The sequence below is a fragment of the Trachemys scripta genome, chromosome 3 (assembly GCF_013100865.1).
Source record: "Trachemys scripta elegans isolate TJP31775 chromosome 3, CAS_Tse_1.0, whole genome shotgun sequence".
NCBI lineage: Eukaryota > Metazoa > Chordata > Testudines > Emydidae > Trachemys > Trachemys scripta.
Window position 1 is genome coordinate 52,426,771 of NC_048300.1, and position 22,333 is coordinate 52,449,103.

Here is a 22,333-nt window from a genome sequence, read left to right on the forward strand (position 1 = left end):
TACTTTATGCAGATAATCTCTGTCTACAATTTGTTGCCTCCTGCATATGCAGTTATTTCTCTCTAACAAATAGGTATTATAAATTTTGCAATATCTGGAATATTGTGTATGGTTCTGATCTCTATACTTTAAAAATTAAAAGCTACCACCATGATAATTAGCCCCAGTTTAGAACCCTTGTATAGGAACCTAAGAAGCAGTGGTCATGGAGACAGAAACACACTCTCACCCTGGGAGAAGGTTCTTCTAGGGTAGGTTTGAAACGGTTGGTGGGGTGGGGAAGTTTACATTGCCACTGCAAACACTGTACTTATTTGTACTTATCTATTCAGGGGATACCATCATAGGACCTAATCACATCAGCCACACTATCAGGGGCTCGTTCACCTGCACATCTACCAATGTGACATATGCCATCATGTGTCAGACATGTCCCTCTGCTATGTACATTGGCCAAACCGGACAGTCTCTATGTAAAAGAATAAATGGACACAAATCAGACATCAAGAATTATAACATTCAAAAACGAGTTGGAGAACACTTCAACCTCCCTGGTCACTCGATTACAGACCTAAAAGTCGCAATATTACAACAAAAAAACTTCAAAAACAGACTCCAACGAGAGACTGCTGAATTGGAATTAATTTGCAAATTGGACACCATTAAATTAGGCTTGAACAAAGACTGGGAGTGGATGGGCCATTACACAAAGTAAAACTATTTCCCCATGCTTATTTCCCCCCCAGCCCCCTACAGTTCCTCATATCTCCTTGACAATTGCTGGAAATGGGCCATTTTCATTACCACTACAAACAGTTTTTTTTCTCTCCTGCTGATAAAAGCTCACCTTAACTGATCACTCTCCTTATAGTGTGTATAGTAACAGCCATTGTTTTCATGTTCTGTGTGTGTGTGTGTGTGTGTATATATATATCTTCCTACTGTATTTTCCACTACATGCATCCGATGAAGTTGGCTGTAGCCCACGAAAGCTTATGCTCAAATAAATTTGTTAGTCTCTAAGGTGCCACAAGTACTCCTGTTCTTTTTGCGGATACAGACTAACATGGCTGCTACTCTGAAACCTGTACTTATTCTGTGACTCATATAGTTCTTTAGGCCAAGATTTGCAAAAATGACTGGTGATTTGGGGTGCCTCCATTTTTTGGCTATCCAAGTTGAGACACCATAGAGGGGCCTCATTTTCAGACAGGGCTGAGCAGCGACCCTCTAAATATCAGGCCCTTTTAAGATGACTCCAGTTGGGCACCCAAAAATTGAAGGACTCACTTTGAACCACTCCATAAAGTCACGTTTGAACACTCCAGTCCCACTCCTCCAGGGCTGGTAATCCAGCTCCATTCATCAACACTAAGAAGAGCAAATTAGATGATACATGACCTTCATAATCTTACAAGGAGACACTGAAGGAGCTTAACGTATTTGGTCTGAAAAACGATCCCAAGAATGGGAGAGAATTCTCAATAAATATTAGAAGGGAGACAATATGAAAGAGGGAAAATTAATTAATTTCACTGGACACTAGCCTTCTGTCAATGAGAGACTAGCTAAATTTGAGAAGATTCCATTTTGCTTTGCTATTTTGAAATAATATGTTAATGGTGAGGAAAATCAGACAGTGGACTAAAGTCTTAAGATGCAATAGATATTCAGAAGAAACTAGCTAAGATATGATTATGAAAGGAATAGTGTAGGAGATCCTTTCAATACTTCTTAGTGAAGGGGCTTAGACTAGAAATAGAGGAAACCAGAAGTCCCTTCCAAACCTGAAATCAATTATCTGTATTCCCCTCCTCCTGAATATTGAGGATTCATATAAAATGAATCAGAGATTTCAACCTTCACTTTGGCTTTGCAAGCCCATCCTGGGGTTTACCCCTCTCTAATATCACTGCATCCCTATTAGCTATGTTTGTACCACAAATTAATAGCCGATAAACTGATATCTCTCTTGCTAGGCTCTATGGCTCCTATGAAGATCTGCAGATTGGACAAGTGTCGGAAGCGCTGGTGGATTTTACAGGCGGAGTTAATATGACAATAAAACTGGCAGAGGCTCCTCCTGATCTATGGGATATACTGACAAGAGCAACCTACAGCAGATCTCTTATGGGTTGCCAGACGCATTTAGGGGTGAGGCCCAGTCTGATGTCAAATGGATGGATAGGCTACCACCAGCACCATCTTTCCTGGGAATATTTCCCTCCACCAAGCTGAGCAGCAGTTTATTATACCGATCTCTCTCTCATTTTTCTATAGCTGCCATCCCTGTGGTATCTAAGATGATGCACATTAGCACGTTTCACATTTTTTATTTAAAAATCACAGATTTCTTTTTAAGTTTTGCATGTTTTTTCTAAACTGCCCTTGGTGTTCCACATTTCTTACCATCAGAGATGGGTCTGGGCTTTGGGGTAGGGAATGGAGTAGAACTGCAAACCTATGTCTGAGATTTGCAAATGGCCCCTGTCTTTGTAATGGGCTCAGCTAAAACCCCCATTCTAAATGCCCTGCAGACGAGGCGGCATTGGGAGCCCAGATCAGAATTTTGCAGGTGGAGCCAGTCTGTAGTTACACGGGGCCAAATTCTATCTTCATATACACAAGTATAGCTCCCATTGACTCCGCTGGGAACCGCACCCTCAGAACTGAGGGCAGCATTGGCCTCAGCTGTTGCTTTATTAATACATTTATTGCAGTTTTTTCTTTTTCTTCCCTATATGCAGACAGCAAGGGTCCTAGAGAATGGGCTGGTGGCTGGCCATGCCTACACAGTCACTGGTATTAGAAAGGTAAGGACAACACTGGTTCTCTAGCTCCAAACTTGTCTCTAATGCCAGCAGCATTCCCTGTTGCAGCCTTTGGTCAGACCATGAGCAGGCTGTGTGCCGTCATGTGCCATCCACTCCCTTTTAAGTGATGTCAGGGTGGCTTGAAAATGAGGAGTGCTTCAGACAGGTTTCCTTTCAAAACTGCATTATTTTTGCCAGCAGGAATAAAACATAGGGGACACTGGCTCGACCTCAGTGTAACTCTCAGGCTGTAATTGACTCATGGGCTCTGCGGACGGTATAACCTACAAAAGCATGCTAAGCCGAGCTGTCTAAATTCCCTTTATCTTAAAGTGAAAGGGGCTGGTCTATTTGAATTCTGGGCAGGTGGGCCTAAGCCTACCTAGGACACCCATGCAACCAAGTGAGGGGCCACAGAGCCCAGAAGCCATCTGAATGCATGGGACGGAAAATGAAAACCAGGAATAGGCATGTGGGGGCATAGGTTTAAAATGAAGAAACTGGATGGGGACACAAAGCATCGAACCCCAGATGGCGCCCACTGTTCCACTAAGGAGTTCGAAGAGATGGTGGATATTGCCCAGAGGAACTCTGCCCAGATGCATGTTGTGAGCAAGTTACAGGAATAGGCCCCACAATTGCAGAGCACCTTCCCCTCAAGCTTCCTCCTCGGTCATGACTGGAACATGGGTGGTTGGACCTAGTGGTTGGAGTAGGAGTCAGGCCTGGTGATCAGAAAAGGAGTCAGAAGCCAGGAGGCAGGCCGGGTCAGGATGCCAGGATATCAGAGGCCAAGACAGCCCAGAGGGCAGACCAAGAGTCAGGCGTCAGGAAACAGGCAGGGTCAGATTACCAGGAGATCTGAGTCAGGCAATAGGAGCAGGTAGCACAGGGGAGGCAGTCCTCAGCGGGGAAAATCCACTTTCACAGTTGACTTCTTGTTTCTCTGCTTTGTTTAAATAGAAGCAGGGAACCAGTCAGGATCCCTGGTGTTCCACCATTCAGATCCCAGGGCTCTGTCAGACTTGAGCTTCGAGTGCCGGTGATTGTTAACAGGTCACTGAGTGGTGGGTTGGAACATACAGGCTCCTAAGAGCCCTGTGGACTGGGGTTTGAGACCCGTAGCACTTGGCACCCTTCTGTACTGATGGCCAGCTTGGCCAGCACCAGGAGAAGACTGCCAAGGAGGCTCTGTGACTTTGTGGGCCACAGGCATGGAGTGCATAAAGGGACAGATGTGTGGAAAAGTGCAGCCATAATCCCAGCAAGAGGTGCTGCAGCCTGATGCACTCTGGGTAGATCCGTGCCAGGGTGTGCCGCAGAAGAGGCAGGTTTGTGGATGGCACCAGCCATGGGCTCATGCTCACAGCTCCATGAAGGAGCCTCCAGTTAACATCTCTGGTTGGCTGTGGGACCACTGTGGAGCAAAGGCTGGCCCACCGGGGTTGCTCACCTTCACTGAGTGGTAGAATGTCCCACCATTTAGTGTCACAGCAGGATACAAAGGTTAAGGGAAAGGCATCGAAGAAGCCCTGTCCAAGCCTGCAACTGATCAGACAGCCTGGCCTCCAGATCGGATAGGTTCAGTTCATCGGGGGGAGGGATTAGTGGAAGAGATAGGCAGTAGATAGAGCATTGGATCCGAAACCAACTGGATGGGATGAAGCATGGGTGGGAAGAGCTCTTGTTGCTGTTACCGGGGCAGAAAAGGCCACCAAACAGATGGCTTGGCAAGCCACTGCCCACCTCAGGTCTCCCAGATCCTGGGCCATGAGGCAAACGCTGAGTGAAAGATGATCTCAGTGATCAGCATCCTATTTATTCGTTAGCAGGGGCACAAGCAGGGGGGCAAGTGTCCTCACTCCTCACCCTGCTCATTGGGCTCATCCCTGACCCAAAGGTTCAACCTCTGCTGGTAAAGAAGAGTTAACCTCCCTGGCCCCCATTTATTCCTTGGTGTGTTTGCTGAGATGAGAGCCAGTTCTGGTGGTGGTTCGTGTGATCACTGTTCGGAAATGGACTGAGACTCAGTTCACACAGGCCACCAGACAGCTATCTGTTATAACAGCGTTAGGTCATTGTTGACATGAGGTGCCTTCAGAACAAGAGATGAAAAGGCTCAGTCAGAATCCCATTCACAAGGTGCCTAGTGCCCGGGGACCACAGCCCTGTCGCGTCTGGGAGGGCTACCAGCAGCAGCACTTGCCTTGAAACATTCTTTCCATGCAGGAGAGCACAAGCGCGGCTGCTGTGCCTAGAACCTGCGCAAAAACACAAGAAGGCGAGTGTGGGGAGAGGAAACTCCTTTCACCCTCTCTCTGCCCCCTAGGTCAGGCACAATGCCCCTCCCCTCCATTCCCCCAGTTACAGTCAACTTCAGGAAGTGCTAAAATTAAGCTTCTTGTAGCAACGTTCTAGGCTGCCTTGGATTATTCATCCTACTGATAGAACTAGTCTTCATGGCCCAGTCCTGCCCTTGGCTATGCAGGCACTACTCCAGGTTGATTGCTAGGGAGTTACACAGATATTGTAGTGTGAGGATGGTTTTATTAAGACCCTGGACTAGGACCCTGGAGCTTTGGGCTCTATTCCTGGCTCAGCCACAGGCTTTCTGCGTGACTGTGGGCAAGACACTTCATCACTCCGGGCCTCAGTTCAGCGTTCTGCGTTGAGCAGAGTAATTGAAAAGAATAGCGCGCGCACCGTTATCGTCACACGTGTTGACATCAGTAAAAGGAGAGGAGTCACCATGGCATATTATGCAAATATAAACCAGACAAAGACCCCGGTAAACTCAATGTTGTTTGTTTTGTGCAGGTGACTTGCAAATATGGACCGGAAAATTTAGTGAGACTGAGAAATCCATGGGGGAAAACTGAATGGAAAGGAGAGTGGAGCGACAGGTGAGTGAAACAGGGAAGGGCTAGTGCTGAGGAGAGGTTTGGGTGGATGAAATGGTGCTGCCACCTGCAGGCATAAATTAGTGCTGATGACATCTGCATTAATGGAACAGATGGGGCTGCTTTTAGATACCCTTTGGTTTCAAGGCAATGAGTTCATGGAGATATTTTGCTAGATCAGCCAGTGCTAATTCAGTTCAACTAACTTAGTTATTTCACACATGCTACTTCCGAGTATTTAAAACACAGAACGTTGGTTCTGCTTTTTTATTGTCAAAAGAAACATAACGTAAAGGGGGTTCTTCATAATGCAAAATGATGAACACGGTGGGATCTAGCATCAGACACAGGTGTTTTCTGATGATCAGCGAGGCTGCTCCCAGGACAGCTAGAATAGTAAGGTGATCTGATATCGTATATCAGGACATTCATCCCTTTGTCTGCGGATCATGCAAGATTTTCTATATACTGCAACTTCTGGGATTCTGAGATTAGAGTGGGGCAGGGCCTGAACTACCTGCTCTTCAGGGAAGTAGGCATCAGGCTGGCTCTGAATATGACAAAGTGGGAAGGCACAAGTAGAGATGGCAAGGGAAGTGGTGGAAGGGCCCCGAATCTGTGTTTACATGGATGCAGCAGCTGGGAACTTCCTTTCTCCCTACAGAGGGCATAGTAAGTATAGTAGCCATTGCCCCTCAGTCACAGAGGGACGATGGCTGCTATTCAAGCTCAGAGGCTGGAGTCTGCAGAAGGACTGTGCTGTAGCTCTGCAACCTACTCCCATTTTAGGTTGGGGTGGATTCCTTCTTTGGCAGCTCCCGTTAGTTCCCAACACCCCCTCATAAAACCTGAGCAAAGAGGATTTGTGCAGCGAACATGTCTGGATTTTGCCTTGTATGAAGAGAGAGTAACTTTCCTCTGATCTGCATCTGTCACGTGATAACATGAAAGCTGGCCATGCTGAAGAAAGAATGAAGAGCATACCGTAGGCCTGACTTGTAAATCACTTCCAGCTGCCTCTGGTACTTGATGCAGAATAGTCGTCCAATTACGTGTCCTTTGACACAGAATTGACAAACAATATAGACCTTGGGTTCTATATTTTAAACATTTGGAGAGAGCATGTATAATCTAATGAACTGGCCAATAGAGCTGGGTGGGAATTTTCCAACATGTTTTTTCTTTGGAAAATGCTGATTAGTTGAAACCAAAACTGTTTTCAGGAGAGGGCCTGTTTTGATGAACTTCCCATTTAAAAAAAAAAAAATGAGAAAAAAAGTTTCTAAATTGTTGAAATGTTCCATTTTGATATTTTCAAAATGAAAAAGTTCAAATTTTCAGGTCAAAATGACTTCCTTTAAAAATATAAGTGAATTTATAGTAAAAAAATGTGTATAATTTTTTTCCAGATTTTGACATTTCATTCTTTCAAGAGAGGAAAAAAAATTCACAATCTCAAAAATTCTCATGGAATGGGACAACCCCTAGATCTGCTGGCCAGTGTGCTATCCATCATTAGTGCTCTCTACAGAAGAACAACAGAACTGCTCAGCTGTTTTACATAGGATCTCTATGGCTAGCAACTGATGGAGATTTGCCTTTAGCTCAAGTCTATGCTTTAGGTATAGGGGGAATTAGGTTCTATTCCTGCTTCTGCCATGCCATTCTGAGTGTCCACAGTGCAGCGTCTAGTGCAAACGGTGAACTGCTTGGGGCCAGAGATTTGTTACAGCGGGAACTGATCTTATGGCAGATGTCTGTATTGAACTTCTTGAACTTGAAGATAGATTTGGAGCATTTATTTAATTATTGCTTCAAAATCAGCTGCCTTGTTTCTGTCCCTAGTTCTGGGAACTGGGAGCTGCTCAGCCCGAAGGAGAAGATTTTGCTGCGGAGAAACCAAGATGATGGAGAATTCTGGTAATGGAACTGTGAATATCTGAGCTCCGCTCCTCCTTCACCCAGCTCCAAGGCCACAGCTAATGCTGATCTGTCTCTCTGCTGCGCTCTAAGATGAGATATGTGCATGATGCTTTATAGCAATTGGATCGCTTTTTGTTTTTTAACTAAACAAAGGGAGAAATTAGATGGGGCTGCTACGTTGCCATCTGGTGGTAAAGGGACGTGAGAAACAGCCTGTATGATACAAGCGCTCTTCTATGTGAAGTCAAGAGCGCTTTCAAGAGTAGAGGAAGAATCTTTGTCCAGTCCCTTCTGACCTTAAAGTCTATTTTTGTCATTATATTTTCAACACAAACCCGGGAAAAGCTTTGGTCAGGCAGATAGTGTTTGTTCAACTGCTTCCCAGTCCCATATATTTTTGCCACTAGGTGGCAATGTTTCAGCCGGTTTCATTATACTTGTTCTTTTGCTTGTATTCTCATAATAATCCCTCTGCTGCTGTCCTTTGTTGGGCCTTTAGTTATGCATTCACCACTGCTGCATGTTGCTGTTGGAGCAAACATTAACTTCTTTACTAGCTAATAATATGTAAGGATTACCATATGTAACACAGAATCGGGCATGCTGGGGATAGCCAGCCTCTACTTTTTAACCACACGGATTGGCTGCTGACTAAGCATCTTGTGGCGGTCTTTTCACAGGATGTCTCTGCAAGATTTTAAGACCCACTTTGTAGATCTGATGATCTGTAAATTGACTCCTGACCTGATGAGCCAGGAAGATGGGAAGAAGTGGATGTATTCTCTGCAGATTGGGAGATGGGTCAAAGGAAGCACGGCGGGCGGCAGGCTGAGGCCCTACAAAGGTGAATGGTACTGGGGTGGCTCTTTAGAGGATCCGGATTTAGACTTTTCTGCGTAAATAGTAAAGAGAGGAATTTGTTCAAGCAAAGCAAAGTTTGGCTCAAGACCCAAAGCCCAATGTCACCCTATCATAACCAAAATTCGACACCTTGTAAAAAAGGTTAGAAAGCCTGGTAATGAACAGGCAAGGGAACCAGCTTATTCTCCATTACCACTGAAATCCGGTGGTTTCCTTAGGATGGTCTTGTGGTGATGGGCCTATTGTGGCACTTAGAAGAAGTGGTTTCAATGCCTGACTCTGTGACTTGGGCAAGCCACTTAAGATTTGATTTTTTTCAGGGATGCAGAGCATTCACTAGTCCAGTTGAAGTCCAGGAGAACCACAGGTGCTCAGCACCACTGGCAATTGGTGCCCCAGTGATTCAGTTCCCACTAAAATGAGGGGAAATAATTCTTCCTTCCTCCCACCCTTTGTCTTGTCTGCTTAGGTTGTGAGATCTTCCATGGCAGGGCCTCTCTCTTACTATATGTTTGTGTATTACCTAGCCCAGCAGGGCTCTGGCCTGGGTTGGGGCCTTTGGGGATTATAAATGAGCTGCTTCCCCAACTCAGCCTGAAGCCAGGTATCACGTGTAAACCCAGCGACAAAATGTGTGATGGAACACGTGGCCAGAAGGTTTTTATGTTTTGCTTCTCAGACACATTTTGGATGAATCCCCAGTACTGGCTGGAAGTTTTGCAGGGTGACGGCAGCAAAAGGTCCCTGCATTCCTGCAGCGTGCTGGTGTCCCTGATCCAGAAACCCAGCAGCAAACACCGAAACCGGGCACCTCACCTCTCCATAGGGTTTTCCATCTTCAAGGTGGGTAGAAATCTGGTCTGTGGTGGAATAAATGGGCCGCTCTGCCCAGCAGGAGAAACTTCCTACCTCCGAACCAAGTGAAAGCTCTCCAGAGCCTCAGAGTTACATATCCTGCAAAGCCCAATGGGCTCTGTGTTCTCACCTCCCTGTCTGCATGTGGCTCCCATTCATCCAAGAATCTCCTCTTGAATTGGCGGGGTTGGGCCCCTTCAGACACGTCTTTCCTTCAGCTTTTCATCGAGCTCAGGACGTGATCTGTGTTTGCATAGTCTTTGTCAGACTGCTGGGCGGTAAAGGAGCTCCTGCTACCCCAGTGTGTACTGCTGGGCTTCACCGTGCCCAGCTGTGTGTGTGTTTGTCTGTGTGCGCACACACGCATGTGCGCACCACGGCTGAGGGAAGGGATAGGAGCCTCCTGAGCAGAGGCTGGATACGGAGTCCTTCTCAGGCTACCATCCATAATGGCAAAATCCCCCCACCGAGGGTGGGGAGGGGCAGGGAGCTGGCCCTGGGTATGATATTGCAGCCATGTGTAACATACTGGTGAATGAGTGCTATAGGTTCCCCCTCTATGCCCCAGCCATTCTGGGGGAATGTGCAGCCCCAGCTCCCACAGACTTCAGCTGGAGTTGTGGGTGCTCAGCCGTTCTGAAAACTAGGGCCACTGTGCCTTAGTCAGGTACAAAGCCTCCCCCATTTCCTGCTGGGGCATTGTGCTCCTCCAGCTGCAGCACCAACGTCCTGTGGGCCACATTAGCAAGGGACCCCCTTCCCTAGGGAGCCTCCTTCCTGACTGTTGAAAGTGCTGAGGGTCCTGTTGCCACCACGTGTTTCAGCGACCCCAGCCTTACTGGCCCACCCTGGTGAATGGGCTGTGGATAGCCTTGGAAAGGTTTTCGAAGGGAGGAATTCAGGCTTTTTAAGCTAAGGAGCCCCACTGAATCTCCTCCAGTTGTTAAACTACATCTGCTGTTAGCTGTGAGCCAAAGGGCTCTGAACTCCTTGACTGATGGATGCTCTCTCTTTCTTCCCCTTTAGGTGGGCCCAGAGGTAAGTCCCTTTCTGCCTTCCGTTGGCATCACATGGGGGCCATTCAGAATCTATGCCACCACCTGTGGAGCTGCGAGTGCCTTTGTTTCTTGACCCACAGTTCAAAATGCCTTAATACAAGCTTTAGAAGGCATTACAAGAAATCACCGTTAATACAGAGCTATGACTCGGGCTGTGTTGAGAGGAGCGTACCTCAATTCAGCATTAAGGTCCTGCTCCTGGGCTGCATCTGAGCTGTGCTCTGAGCAGCAATGGGGGAAGGGGGAGGGAAAAGTGGCATACCACCCTCCTACTCTTGGGATCAGCCAAGGTCTGGGAAGGTGCCCAGAATTAGTTAGAGGAGTCTCAAGGTAATTCACCCTCCCACCAGCTCATTGTTGGGGATCTCCCGGAGAAAAGGCTGCAGGTGTCTTCTGCCATCTGGGCTTTGCCAACATTTACAGGATGTTCTTAACCCTTTCACCTCCTCTTGGAACTTTGGAACCTAAGGTGGGCTCCTGGGAGTTAAAAACTGAGGAGTGAGTTTGCCCTGACTTACACCCCTTGATCTGAAAGGGGCTATAGCAGGTATAAGCCAGGGCAGGATCTAGCTCTGATCTTGTATCTAGGAATCCTGCACCTACTGCCCTGCTAACCACTTAACTCACTTCCAAAATCAGTGTCCCCAGGAACATGGATTGGTAAAGAACTAACTTTAGCGAACAGTCACCCCAGCATGTGTTAGAAACAGTAGCCTCAGATATGGGCTCTTTCTGAACTAGGTATGTTAGGGCACCATTAGGAATACAAGTGAGATTAAATTTGCTAGCACTAGCACACATGGGCCTGACACGGATTAGGAGAACACCGCAGCACTGTCTGTGCTGCATCCATGCTAATGGGGACACCAGGGATGGTGGTGGCGGGGAGTTCAGTTTCAGGTTTGTATCAAACACCGAGATTAATGCTGAGAGATGTAAAACCGAGACCGTTTTTGGAATTGGAACTACAGTGAATCACGGTATTGACAGAGGCATAAAAGCTATGAATTTAATATATGATGCATGGTAAGGGGCAGTCTCATGCCTCCCTAGATGAGAGATTGCTGCATTAGCATGAGAGAAATATGGACAAAGGGAGAAGAATAGGAACTCCACCATTCTGCAAGAGAGTGAAACGTCTGAGCGGTTTTGAGGCACAGCCCATGTAAGGAGGCTGCAGTATTTTGGCCTGCAGAATAAAAATCATTTGTAAGAGCAAAGAGTGCTGCATCCTTGAGTAGGATCTGGGGTATCAGGGATACATACACACACACATGGAGGCCTGGAAGCTGTAGCAAAGACTTAAGGTGGAATTCTGCCCTCACTCCACTTTGTCCTGGTGCAGACACAGTGTAGGACCACCACCATAGGTGACCCTATAAATCCACGACCCCGAGTCCCCCTTAAAAAAACTCTTGTGCATGGGGCATACTGGGGCAGAGCTGTGGAGCATGAGGGAAAAGCTGAGGATGTAGCCCTCAACATAGGGAGCTGTGTGCTGCTCTGGGTAGTGCAGTGCTCAGAAGGCTGCTGGAGCTTAGGGCAGCTCCTGGCTGTTATAACTTTCACTGGGGGCTGAAATGATTCCTGCAGCAGCCAGAATAAGAAGGGTGCAAAGGTGGCGTAAGGCCACTCTTGCCCCGTCCCCCGCTGAAGTTCCGGGCCGCTGTTCCTAGTGAGATCTGAGTAGGCTGCAGAGGGACTTGGGTGGAAGCCCCATTGCTTGGTGACTTTTAAAACTGGGCAATGAGAATGTACCATAAGGACAATCTGGCAGGAGGACAGACAAGGAGAATGATCTTTTGGCTCTCTGATTAGATCTCTAATGTCTGCCTCCTTTGCTTGTGGATTATGGAAACTGGATGTGCTCTGGCAGGTTTTCTTTAAGCATGCCCCCTGGGTTCTCCCAGATGACTGTCCCCTGAAACCAATGGGAATTTCCTTTATTTCTTCCCTGGACAGTACCACAAAAGCAACAAAAGGCTGGCACCAGCGTTCTTTGCCAGGAACCCCTCCGTCAACCAAAGGCATTTCTTCCTGAATGAGCGGGAAGTGACTCAGGATTTCCGGCTGCAGCCTGGGGTCTATGTCATCGTCCCCTCCACCGCAGAACCCCAGCAGGAATCCGAGTTCATCCTGCGGGTCTTCTCCAGGAAACACATCCTTCGGTGAGATGATGCCATTCCCTTACTTGTAGTGTTTTCTTGATGCTCCTGGATAGTTGTGTCTTTCCACCGGGGTGGTGGAGTCATAGGGCAGTGCTGTCTGCTACAGGGCAGGATAAGTACCTGCTCCATAGCCTAAACAATGCTATTAGTCCTGGTCTTTCCAGAGAAGTGCAACAGGGCAAGGGCACAGAACTAGGAGCACTCGGGACACTGTGCATACTGTATGGGGAGACACAGGACACTGGCCTTGTCTACACTAGGATATTTCCTCTTACATTTTCCACCATTGCTACGACTGGTTCATCACCATGGCTGGTAGCAACGGTGAAAGCTCTAATTCAGACTAGGCCCAACCAGCCACTGGCCTTCTTTCCATCACATCCAGGAGACCTGTTCTGTGCAGGGTTAGCTGATATAGTGCTTAAAATGCCAGCAGCTGCCTGGAGCCAGATTGACACTACTGCTTCCACTAATGGAGTTGCAATGGTGGGGAAGATCCCTATTGTAGACACAGCAGCTGTGTGTGGGCAGGTTGGGGTCCCTGCATGAGATACAGAGGAAGGCATTCTGCTTGGCAGGTGGAAAATCACATGTGATAAGGGAGACACGGTCTAACATTTCCATTGTTTTCCATTTTCAGCGAAATGGGCGGAAATTCAAGTTTCATCCTTTCCAAGGTTAGTTGGAACGAGGGAGGTGGACTGTTGGAAGCTGTGTTTCAGATCAGGACTTTGGCTTTTCTCCTGTGGCAGTGATGGGTCGGGGTTGAGTTGGAATGTGAGACCTCGTGTTACAGCACTTTAAGAATGAGAGGCCATGTCTTGTTCTATAAATTGAATCTCTTGTACCATGAAGGTGAACATGGTATAAATGTCCAGAACAAGACAGACAGGCCAGCAGACACAGATGCTTTTTCACTGCTGTGCAAACCATTCTGTTTGGCGAGATCATCACAATTCATTTTCACTCTTTCTTTTCCATCTGCCTGCGGAGGGTCTCCCTTTTATTTACTTGTGTTCCTCTCCACTCTTCTCCTTTTGTGTACTAGCAAAGTTGAAACCACAATGGGAGCTGGGCAAGTAATTGCAGTGGTGATGGCAGGACAGGGAATGCAGTGAAATTTGGGAAGAATGTGATCATATGTTGGATACTCCTGCTTCTGTTTCTTCAATTAACGTTGACTTTTTTGTTCCCTAAAGGAAATAATTGATAAACACGAAGGCAAGATTTGGGAGGATTTCTTCAATAAGCATTTTGAACAAGTAAGCGTACACATTAACTGCCAAAGGAAATGCTTCAAGGCCAGCTGCTTGCTCTGCCAGAGCAATTGTGCAAAAAAAAAAAAAAAAAAAAATTAGAATGTACTGGGGAAATTGGGAGCTGGAGTGTGCTGGAAACTGGTAGGGAATGTAGGAGATCGGCGTGAGGGTACAGTGTGAACGTCACTCAAGGAGTTGTGGAATACGTAAAAAGCAACAGAGGGTCCTGTGGCACCTTTGAGACTAACAGAAGTATTGGGAGCATGAGCTTTCGTGGGTAAGAACCTCACTTCTTGCATCTGAAAAAGTGAGGTTCTTGCCCACAAAAGCTTATGCTCCCAATACTTCTGTTAGTCTCAAAGGTGCCACAGGACCCTCTGTTGCTTTTTACAGATTCAGACTAACACGGCTACCCCTCTGATACGTGGAATACGTAAGCATTCGAGAAACATGCCAGTTAGTGAAAAGCACTCGACATTAAATTCACGAGCACTCCGCTCACATTGGGTCTGCTTAGGCTTCTGAAAGCCACTAATTTACTCTGGGTGTGCTCAGAAAGTTAACATAGGCATTAGCAAAGCCGCTCCAATCATCTGATATGTATGGGGAACAATTATTTAATAGTGGGCTCTTCAGTCTAACAGAGAAAGATATAACACAATCGTTGAAGGTAGACAAATTCAGACTGGAAATAAGGCGTAACTTTTTAATGATGAGAGTAATTAACCACTGGAACAATTTAGCAACGTGGTAGATTCTCCATTACTGACAATTTTTAAGTCAAGATGGGATGTTCTTCTAAAAGCTTTGCTCTTGGAATTATTTTGGGGAAGTTCTATGGCCTGTGTTCTATAGGAGGTCACACTAGATGACCACAATGGACCTCGGACTCTATTAGTCGATTACTAGTCTTGCTCGTAGAGAAACAATATTTATTCTTAGATTGTTATTAATTATTATTATTTATGGACCTGATTTTCAGAGGTGCTGAGTGCTGGCAGTTCCCATTGATACCAGCTGTAGCTGTTCAGTTCTTCTGAAGATCAGGCCCTGTTTAACTCTGAGAATTAGAGCTGGTCAAAATTTTGTGCATAATTTTTTTTGCACATAAAAAACAGCATATGTTCACAAATGAAAATTTCCACAAAAATTTTTTGGTTCTGAAAACATTTTTTGGTTGTAAACATTTTTGAAAATTTTTGAGGATTTATTTTTCATGGGGGAAGAAAAAAAATTTTTTTTCCAGGTTTTTCATTATTTTCATTTCATGTGTAACTTTTGATTGTTGTCATGGGGTGTTTTCTTGACTCCTTGGTTGGATGAGTGTGCACATAAATACTTGCTACACTCATTCCAACTGTCTTTCACAGGGGGTTTCTCTGTGGTTTGGACCGTTTTGGGTTTCAGCAACTGAAGTTTTTCAGCAATCAAAAGTTTCCAGAAAATTCAATTTCAGTTTTTGGAAACCATGAAAAAAATGATAAAACAAACAAAATTCTGTTTTGAAAACTGAAATGGAAATATTTTTTTAATTTTTCCATCTTTGCTGACAATGTGCTTGATGTCACAGATGACACAAAAGAGAAAGAGGGTCTTTTGAAAATAATGGGCCAGATTTTTAGCTGGTATAAATAATTGTAAATGCATGAATGTCTGTGGAGCTTCGACCATTTTATACCAGATGAGAATGTGCTTTTAACAATCTAAAGGTCTAATTGATCACCCCCAGAGTCAATAGGTGTCTTTCTGTGGGAGTTGGACGGGGGTTGAAAAGGCAGATAGTGAGGACAGGACATGCTGGGAAATCCAGAGGAGGGGAAATTTATTACAATAGTATTTGTCTCCCCTAGCATCCGGAAATAAACGCTGTCCAACTCCAGAGGATCCTGAATAATGTCGTCTGGACACGTAAGTGCTAGGAGATAATAGTTTAGTAACATTAATTAGGTACTAGTTAGAGAAGAGCCTGAAGTGGACCCGTAACTCCCAAACTCCCTCCCTGAGTTCTGGGAGTAGAGGAGCTGGTTTGAAACCCCGGGTTTGAACCTTTTCTGATAATTTAGGTTCCAAATTGGATTCCAACCCGGCAAGGATCAGTTCTCAGGATTTGGTACAGATATGGCCCCAAAACACAATGCCTGAAACATTTGAGCATTAAGTTGGCTGAGTCCCTTTATGCTTATGCAGATAAGGGCTGATGTAGGCATGGGAGGGTAATGAATAGAACTGGGTGGGAAATGGCTTTCTCATGCCGCAAACTTTTGAGACTTCAACAAATTTTCCCATCAAAAATGGGAATGAAAAGTCGAAATCTCAAATATTTTCACAAACTGAAAGCTTGAAAAAAAACGGGATTCAGTTAGTTGAAACATTTATTTTCAATTTTGACTTTTTATTATAATTAGCTTAAATTAAAGACAAAAGTTGCTTAAGAACATAAGATTGGCCCTACTGGGTCAGACCAGTGGTCCATCCAGTCCAGTATCCTGTCTTCTGACAGCGACCAATGCCAAGTGCTTCAGAGGGAATGAACAGAACTGGTAATCATCAAGTGATCCATCTTCAATCCAGCTCCAAACGAGAAAAACAGAATTCTTTGTTAGAAAATATCAAAATTAAAAGTTTTGACAATTTCAAAACTTTTTTTCCTAAATTTTTTCAAGTAAAAAAAATTGTCAAAACTGACTCTTTCCCATGAAAAGTTTTGGTTTGACAAATTGGCATTTGCAGACAATAGAATTCCTGATCAGTTCTAATAATGGGTGTTATCAGCATTAGTCTCTTTCATTGCACCTATCTCTGGGGAGATAAAACATCTGAAGGGTTGCAAGTTCCTTTAATTTTCTCAAGGGTGAATGAAGATTGCTTTTTTATCTTCATGTCAGTATGTTTCGAAAGTGACCCATTGGGTGTTGTGAAATTTGTAAGGAAACTAACCAAGCCAGGTGGAGTGTCTTTACTCTTCATAGGCAATCAGTTTGAAGACATTTGTTTCAAAACTTTTACTGTGCGTGATGCATATTTAATAAACAGAGCTATAATGAGATTACAGCATCTTCGCTTTCTGTAGAGTAGTGATCTGTGAGTTATGGCATCTGCTCTGTGGAAGCCTATAGGCAATCTATAACCATGAGTTGCAACAAGATTAGTTTATTTCTGTTTCTTTTCACGTAACTCGTGTATGGCCCAGGAATGCTCAGAATTAGGTTTTCAATTATGCTTGTGAGTTTAAAAGCTGCCTGTCTGTAAGAGACACAGAGAAAAACACTAAGCACAAGAGTTTCAATTCATTGTGGCTAGTAAAGCTGCACCACAGATGAATTAGGCCTAAGGAGATCAAGTGACTGCTCCAGGTCACCCAGTAAATCATATTTGGGGTGCTCTTTAACTGCTATTTCTTATATTAGCTACAGGTAATGGGTCGTATTCTGCTCTTCATCACATGGCTGCAGGGAGCTCCCATTGGCTTCCATGGGAATTACACCCATGCAGCTGAAAGTGGAATCTGGCCCTACTGTCTCACGTTTTTCCCTTGCCCAGGTTGAATCACAAGTGATGTAACTTGTAAATGAGAGGAACAGTGTCACAAAAGGTTTGGGGGGCCCAATCCTATCCCCAGTGAAATGCATGGCAGTTTCATCACTGAATTTCGAGGGCAGCAGGCTCAGGCCCTGGGAGTCTATTTTTCTGAGCAGTGTTGAGTGATTCACCGGAATAATCCTCTCTTTTCCAGATCTCCAGAGCTTTCGGCTGAGATTTAGTCTGGATGCCTGCCAAGGTATCCTGGCACTGCTGGACGTATCCTTTAGCTCGGGCTATATATTTATTTGACGCACCTAATACCTTACCTGAGCTTTATTGTTCATGGGGGAGGGACTTACACTGTGATTTCTACATCATCAGGGCATTGCCCTGCTCACTTATTTCCTAACTCCCAATAACAACAATTCAGTCAGGAAGAAACAGAGTTTGTTTTGCAAAGCACCAGATTGTGCTCTCATTGAAATCAGTAACAAAACACTCACTGATTTCAGTGGGAGCAGGAGCCGGCCCATAGTGAAGGGGGAACTTCCCAGAATCAGCATCACCACTATCCTAAAATTATATGGACTGACCTTTTTTTTTTTTTCAATTTTGGAGTCTCTGCCCCTTTACCAAGACATCATCGACCTTAACTCCTCCACTAAGCTTAATGCCACTGGCACACTGAGTATTCAGGAATTCAGGGTCCTGTGGAAGAGGCTGCTTTTCTACCTGGTAAAAAAATATGTTACTTGCCTCTCTGTATACTTCTCAATCGGTGTTGGCTAGGAAACAGTTAAATCCCAAAAAAGCAACAGAGGGTCCTGTGGCACCTTTAAGACTAACAGAAGTATTGGGAGCATAAGCTTTCGTGGGTAGGAACCTCACTTCTTCAGATGCATCTTACCCACGAAAGCTTATGCTCCCAATACTTCTGTTAGTCTTAAAGGTGCCACAGGACCCTCTGTTGCTTTTTACAGATTGACTAACACGTCTACCCCTCTGATAGTTAAATCCCAAGAAACCAGTCTGATCTCTGGGTAGCTATGAAGACTGGATGGGAAAGTTGCCTGCTTGTCAAGACACAGGGAAATACATAGTCTTAAGCAGGTCAGTCACCGGAGGTGAGGGAGGATCCAGTGAGAATGGAGATACCCCTTTGTAAGAGGTGTATAGCTAAGAAAGATCAATGCTAGTGCAGCATCTGTTTTCACTGAGGGGCCTGATTTTAAAACCCAATTGACCTGCTGTCTGTGACTGATGCACAAGAAAGTCAGGGGCTAGGATCCACAAAGGGACTGAGGCATCCAACTCCAGGAGAGCGTTTATGGCTGTGAATCCTGAGCAGATATAGGCACCTCTCTCTGGCCTGGAGTTATGCACCAAACTACTCTTGGGGGCAGGGCTTAGGCCTCGCTCCTCTCCCCAGCATTTTGTGTTGGCTAGTTTAGGCAACTCTCCACTCAGCTTGCTGGCTTCTGAGAATCCCATTCTTAGGCGCCTAACTCTCTCTGTTCATTGGTATAGGGAGCCTGGGCGTCTAACTCAGGGCTGTGAATTCCACCTGGCAGCAGAGCACTAGAAGTTAGGCATTGCAATGCATAAGTCCCTTCGTGGATCTAGCCCCAACTGATTTGGGAAGTCACTGGTTCATCTGGGATCAGAACTCTGGACCCTGCGAAGTTTAGTCAGGGCGTATTCTTGCATGTGGGAACACCATATCCCTGAATAGGTGCTTCATCCGCACATCGCAAACAGATTCCTTGGGACCAAATTCTGCACTGACTTTACCCCTTGTGAAATCCCGCTGGAGTCAGATTGTAAATAAAGACAGACTTTTGGCCTGTAACTTTTCCATGTACAACTCCCAACTCTGAGGCTGCTTTGCAGAGGAAGTTAATAGAGATTCCTGGAAAAATCTACTACTTTCCTATATTATTACTACTACTAAGTATAAGTAATGAATTGCTTTGACACCTCCCCGTTGATGAGCCCCACACATAGCGAAGTGGGGGTTGCGTGTCAATGCTGCTGACCAACAGATCTCCCCTTCTAAGATGCTCAGATTCATTTTTGTTTCTTTCGCTTGTTTGATTTATTTAAAAAAAACAGGAAGTTTTCCAGAAGAAAGATGTTGATAGATCAGGAAATCTGGACTTAGTGGAATTGCATGCAGCTGTGCAGGAGACAGGTGAGCTGGTCACCGACTTTTGGCAAGTAACCACATCCTCATCACAATCCCCCCACCTGGGAAAGAACTAAAAGACTGTACTAAATGCCAGTAAGAGGGGCAAACAGCACAGAACCCCCTCTCCCCCATAACCGTAGCTACTTCTGCTACTCCCTCTAGCTTCTCTCCCAACCACTTTCCCAGCAGTCAGGTGAAGCCTACTTTATCAGTGTCGCAAGGACCCCAGACCTTGGCTTCTGAAAGTGATTTACAGCGTGAAGTTTCACTTTAGCTTTGTGTACAAGTCTCATTGTCAGCTCTCTACTGGGGTAGGAAGGCAACCACTCCATAGTTAACTCTCCATTATAAGCCCTATTTTGAAACCTATAGGATCCCCACAGAGTCATAACTAACTTCACCTTAGCCAATTGGGTGTGTGGGCCAGATCCTGAGCTGGTACAAATCAGTCCAGCCCCATCAAAGTCAGTGGTGCTAATGCTGATTTACAGCTGCTGAGGATCTGGCCCTCTATGCCAGCTAGACAAGCACACAAGCAGTAGCAGTGTCAGACTTTATTCCTTTAAGATCCTCGTCCCGATCCTGCCAGGAGAACCAGACAGATGGACCCCTGCCTCTGGGCCAGGACCGGCTGTAGTGTTTTTGCCGCCCCGAGTGGCGGGAAAAAAATAAATACAAAAATAAGCTGCGATCAGCAGCACTTTGGCGGCAGCTCTACCGCCGCTTCATTCTTCTGCGGCAATTCGGCGGCAGGTCCTTCCTTCCCCCTGATCTGGGCAGAGCCACGCTGACTTCAGTGAGGCTCTGAGTGGGAGAAAGGATTCACTCACACAGTTCTTTTAAGGATCAGGGCTTTTAAATGCTCATGATTTATTGGCAGTTTGTCTCCATCTGGTTATTAAAGTCATTTTGCTTGGTAACATTCAAAACTGTAGCTATAATACACTAAAGAGGTGAAAGATAACCTCCAAATCCAGGCATTGCCATTATTTACATTAAATCATAAGGGTTGTGCTTTCCAGGCACAAATACTGAAAGACACTTGGGGTGAATTGACCTGCATTTATTTGTGAGACAAAAAAACAACCACCTGGACTTGGAGAGATATCCAGACCCTGAAAATGGTGTGGAGATAATTTTCCCCACTAGTTTCAGCTGGACATTCTTCTTCACCTCTTTTCCTAAACTCTTGTGTTATATTGCTGCTAAACAATTTCTGTGCCTTACCCCAGAGGTGGCTGCATTGTAGTGGCGGGTAGAGGGATCTGTTATATTACTTGTTTTACCTCCCATGGATATTGTGAGTAGAGATGATCCAAATTTTGAACCACTCAAAGTTTGGGGGTCGCATTTGGATCTGAGGGCCTGGTTTAGGTCAATCCCTCGTTTGAGGCATAGTTAATGTATATCAAGCACTTTGAGAGCCTCACTGAAAGATGCTGGAGAAGGGTGAAGTCCTGTTAGTTTTGCAATTACCCTGTGATGCTCTGAATGGCTGCAAGGTGCCTCATCGTTCCCTTTCTTCCTTTCTGTAGGTATTTCGCTCAGCAACGAAGTCTGTAACCTAATGGCGATCAGATATGGCAACCCTGACCTGAAAATCAGCTTTGAGAGCTTCGTCTGCTTCATGCTGCGAGTGGAGATCATGGGGGGTATGGACGTTACTCAGCATGTCACTGATGCTGGACTCCAGAGCAAGTCTGGGGCCCCTTGCAAAGCCATTCAGCTCAATCCCCGGGGCTGCAAGATCCAAGATATGGGGCCTGGTTCTCTTCTCATATAAACTAGTGTAGAGCAAGAGTAACCCCACTGAAATCATGGAGTGAATTAGAGGAGAATCAGGCCCTAAGCCTCTTTCCCAGACTCCTAGGCCAGGCAACCTGGAAAGGTTTGGTTCTGTGGAGAGAGCAGGTCTTGTATCTGGCACTGCAGTGTTTGTTTGTGCAAGGAGTTAAGGGAATAAGAGATGTTCCTATTATGCAGGAAGCAGGAGGACCTGTGACGTGTCCCAGCCAGAGCTGCCATAGAGAGGGAAACCTTCTGATCTCCCCGGGGGTCAAATGATCACAGCACCATGAGGCAGCTCATACTCCACCCCACCTGTCACTGGCAAATGTCCCATATGCCCAACACAGGCATTTCGAACTATCCTGGATGGCGTTGAGTCCCCCTAGAACTGCTAGAGGCTCTGCATTTCAGTTCACTCCTGGGCTGGCGAGTCTGGTGAGTTGTCTTTGTCCCTGTTGGCCATCAAATTAATTTTCCTCATTCTATTTCTTCACAGAGGCCTTTCAGAACTTAACTAAAGATGGCAAAGGGATATATCTCCAGGAATCTGAGGTAAGGCCATTCCCTGAAATACAGCTCCATGCCTTAGACCTCTTTGCCGGCTGTAGTAAAGGGCTTATTAGAACAACAGGGCCTGAATCAGCACTGCCAGGCACCTGTGCATAATGACTGTAAAATGCTACCATCATTAACCAGGCCTCACAACACCCATGTGAGATAGGGAAGTGTTAGTTATCCCCATTTTATACATGGGGAAACTGAATCACGGAGCAACTACAGTCTCACAGCAATTAATGCTGAGAACTCCAGAGTCCCAAACCTTTGCATTAGCCACAAGATCATCTGCCCACCAATAAAATGCAAGAGATCATACTTTCTTGGAGGGCTAATTGGTGATATAAAATGTAGCGAATGGCTTGGATGTGTGCATGTGGTCACATCACTGGCTTCTGCTGGATGGAATCTATGCTACACATGCTCCAGTGTCTATAGGTGCC

At 45.6% G+C, this 22,333-nt stretch overlaps 1 protein-coding gene across 1 annotated transcript in view; it reads left to right on the top strand.

Annotated features, from left to right (window-relative positions):
* The window catches only part of LOC117874527 (calpain-14-like), a 33,836-nt gene that overhangs the window by 7,533 nt on the left and 3,970 nt on the right, over nt 1-22,333 (top strand). Inside the window, exons 6-21 of the mRNA XM_034764735.1 lie at nt 1,980-2,154; nt 2,748-2,813; nt 5,631-5,716; nt 7,559-7,633; nt 8,317-8,480; nt 9,177-9,340; nt 10,379-10,390; nt 12,373-12,578; nt 13,219-13,255; nt 13,778-13,840; nt 15,688-15,745; nt 17,571-17,635; nt 18,026-18,094; nt 19,472-19,550; nt 21,083-21,199; nt 21,832-21,887. Coding sequence (XP_034620626.1) covers nt 1,980-2,154; nt 2,748-2,813; nt 5,631-5,716; nt 7,559-7,633; nt 8,317-8,480; nt 9,177-9,340; nt 10,379-10,390; nt 12,373-12,578; nt 13,219-13,255; nt 13,778-13,840; nt 15,688-15,745; nt 17,571-17,635; nt 18,026-18,094; nt 19,472-19,550; nt 21,083-21,199; nt 21,832-21,887 — 1,492 coding nt within the window. The remainder of the gene's footprint in view (nt 1-1,979; nt 2,155-2,747; nt 2,814-5,630; nt 5,717-7,558; nt 7,634-8,316; nt 8,481-9,176; nt 9,341-10,378; nt 10,391-12,372; nt 12,579-13,218; nt 13,256-13,777; nt 13,841-15,687; nt 15,746-17,570; nt 17,636-18,025; nt 18,095-19,471; nt 19,551-21,082; nt 21,200-21,831; nt 21,888-22,333) is intronic.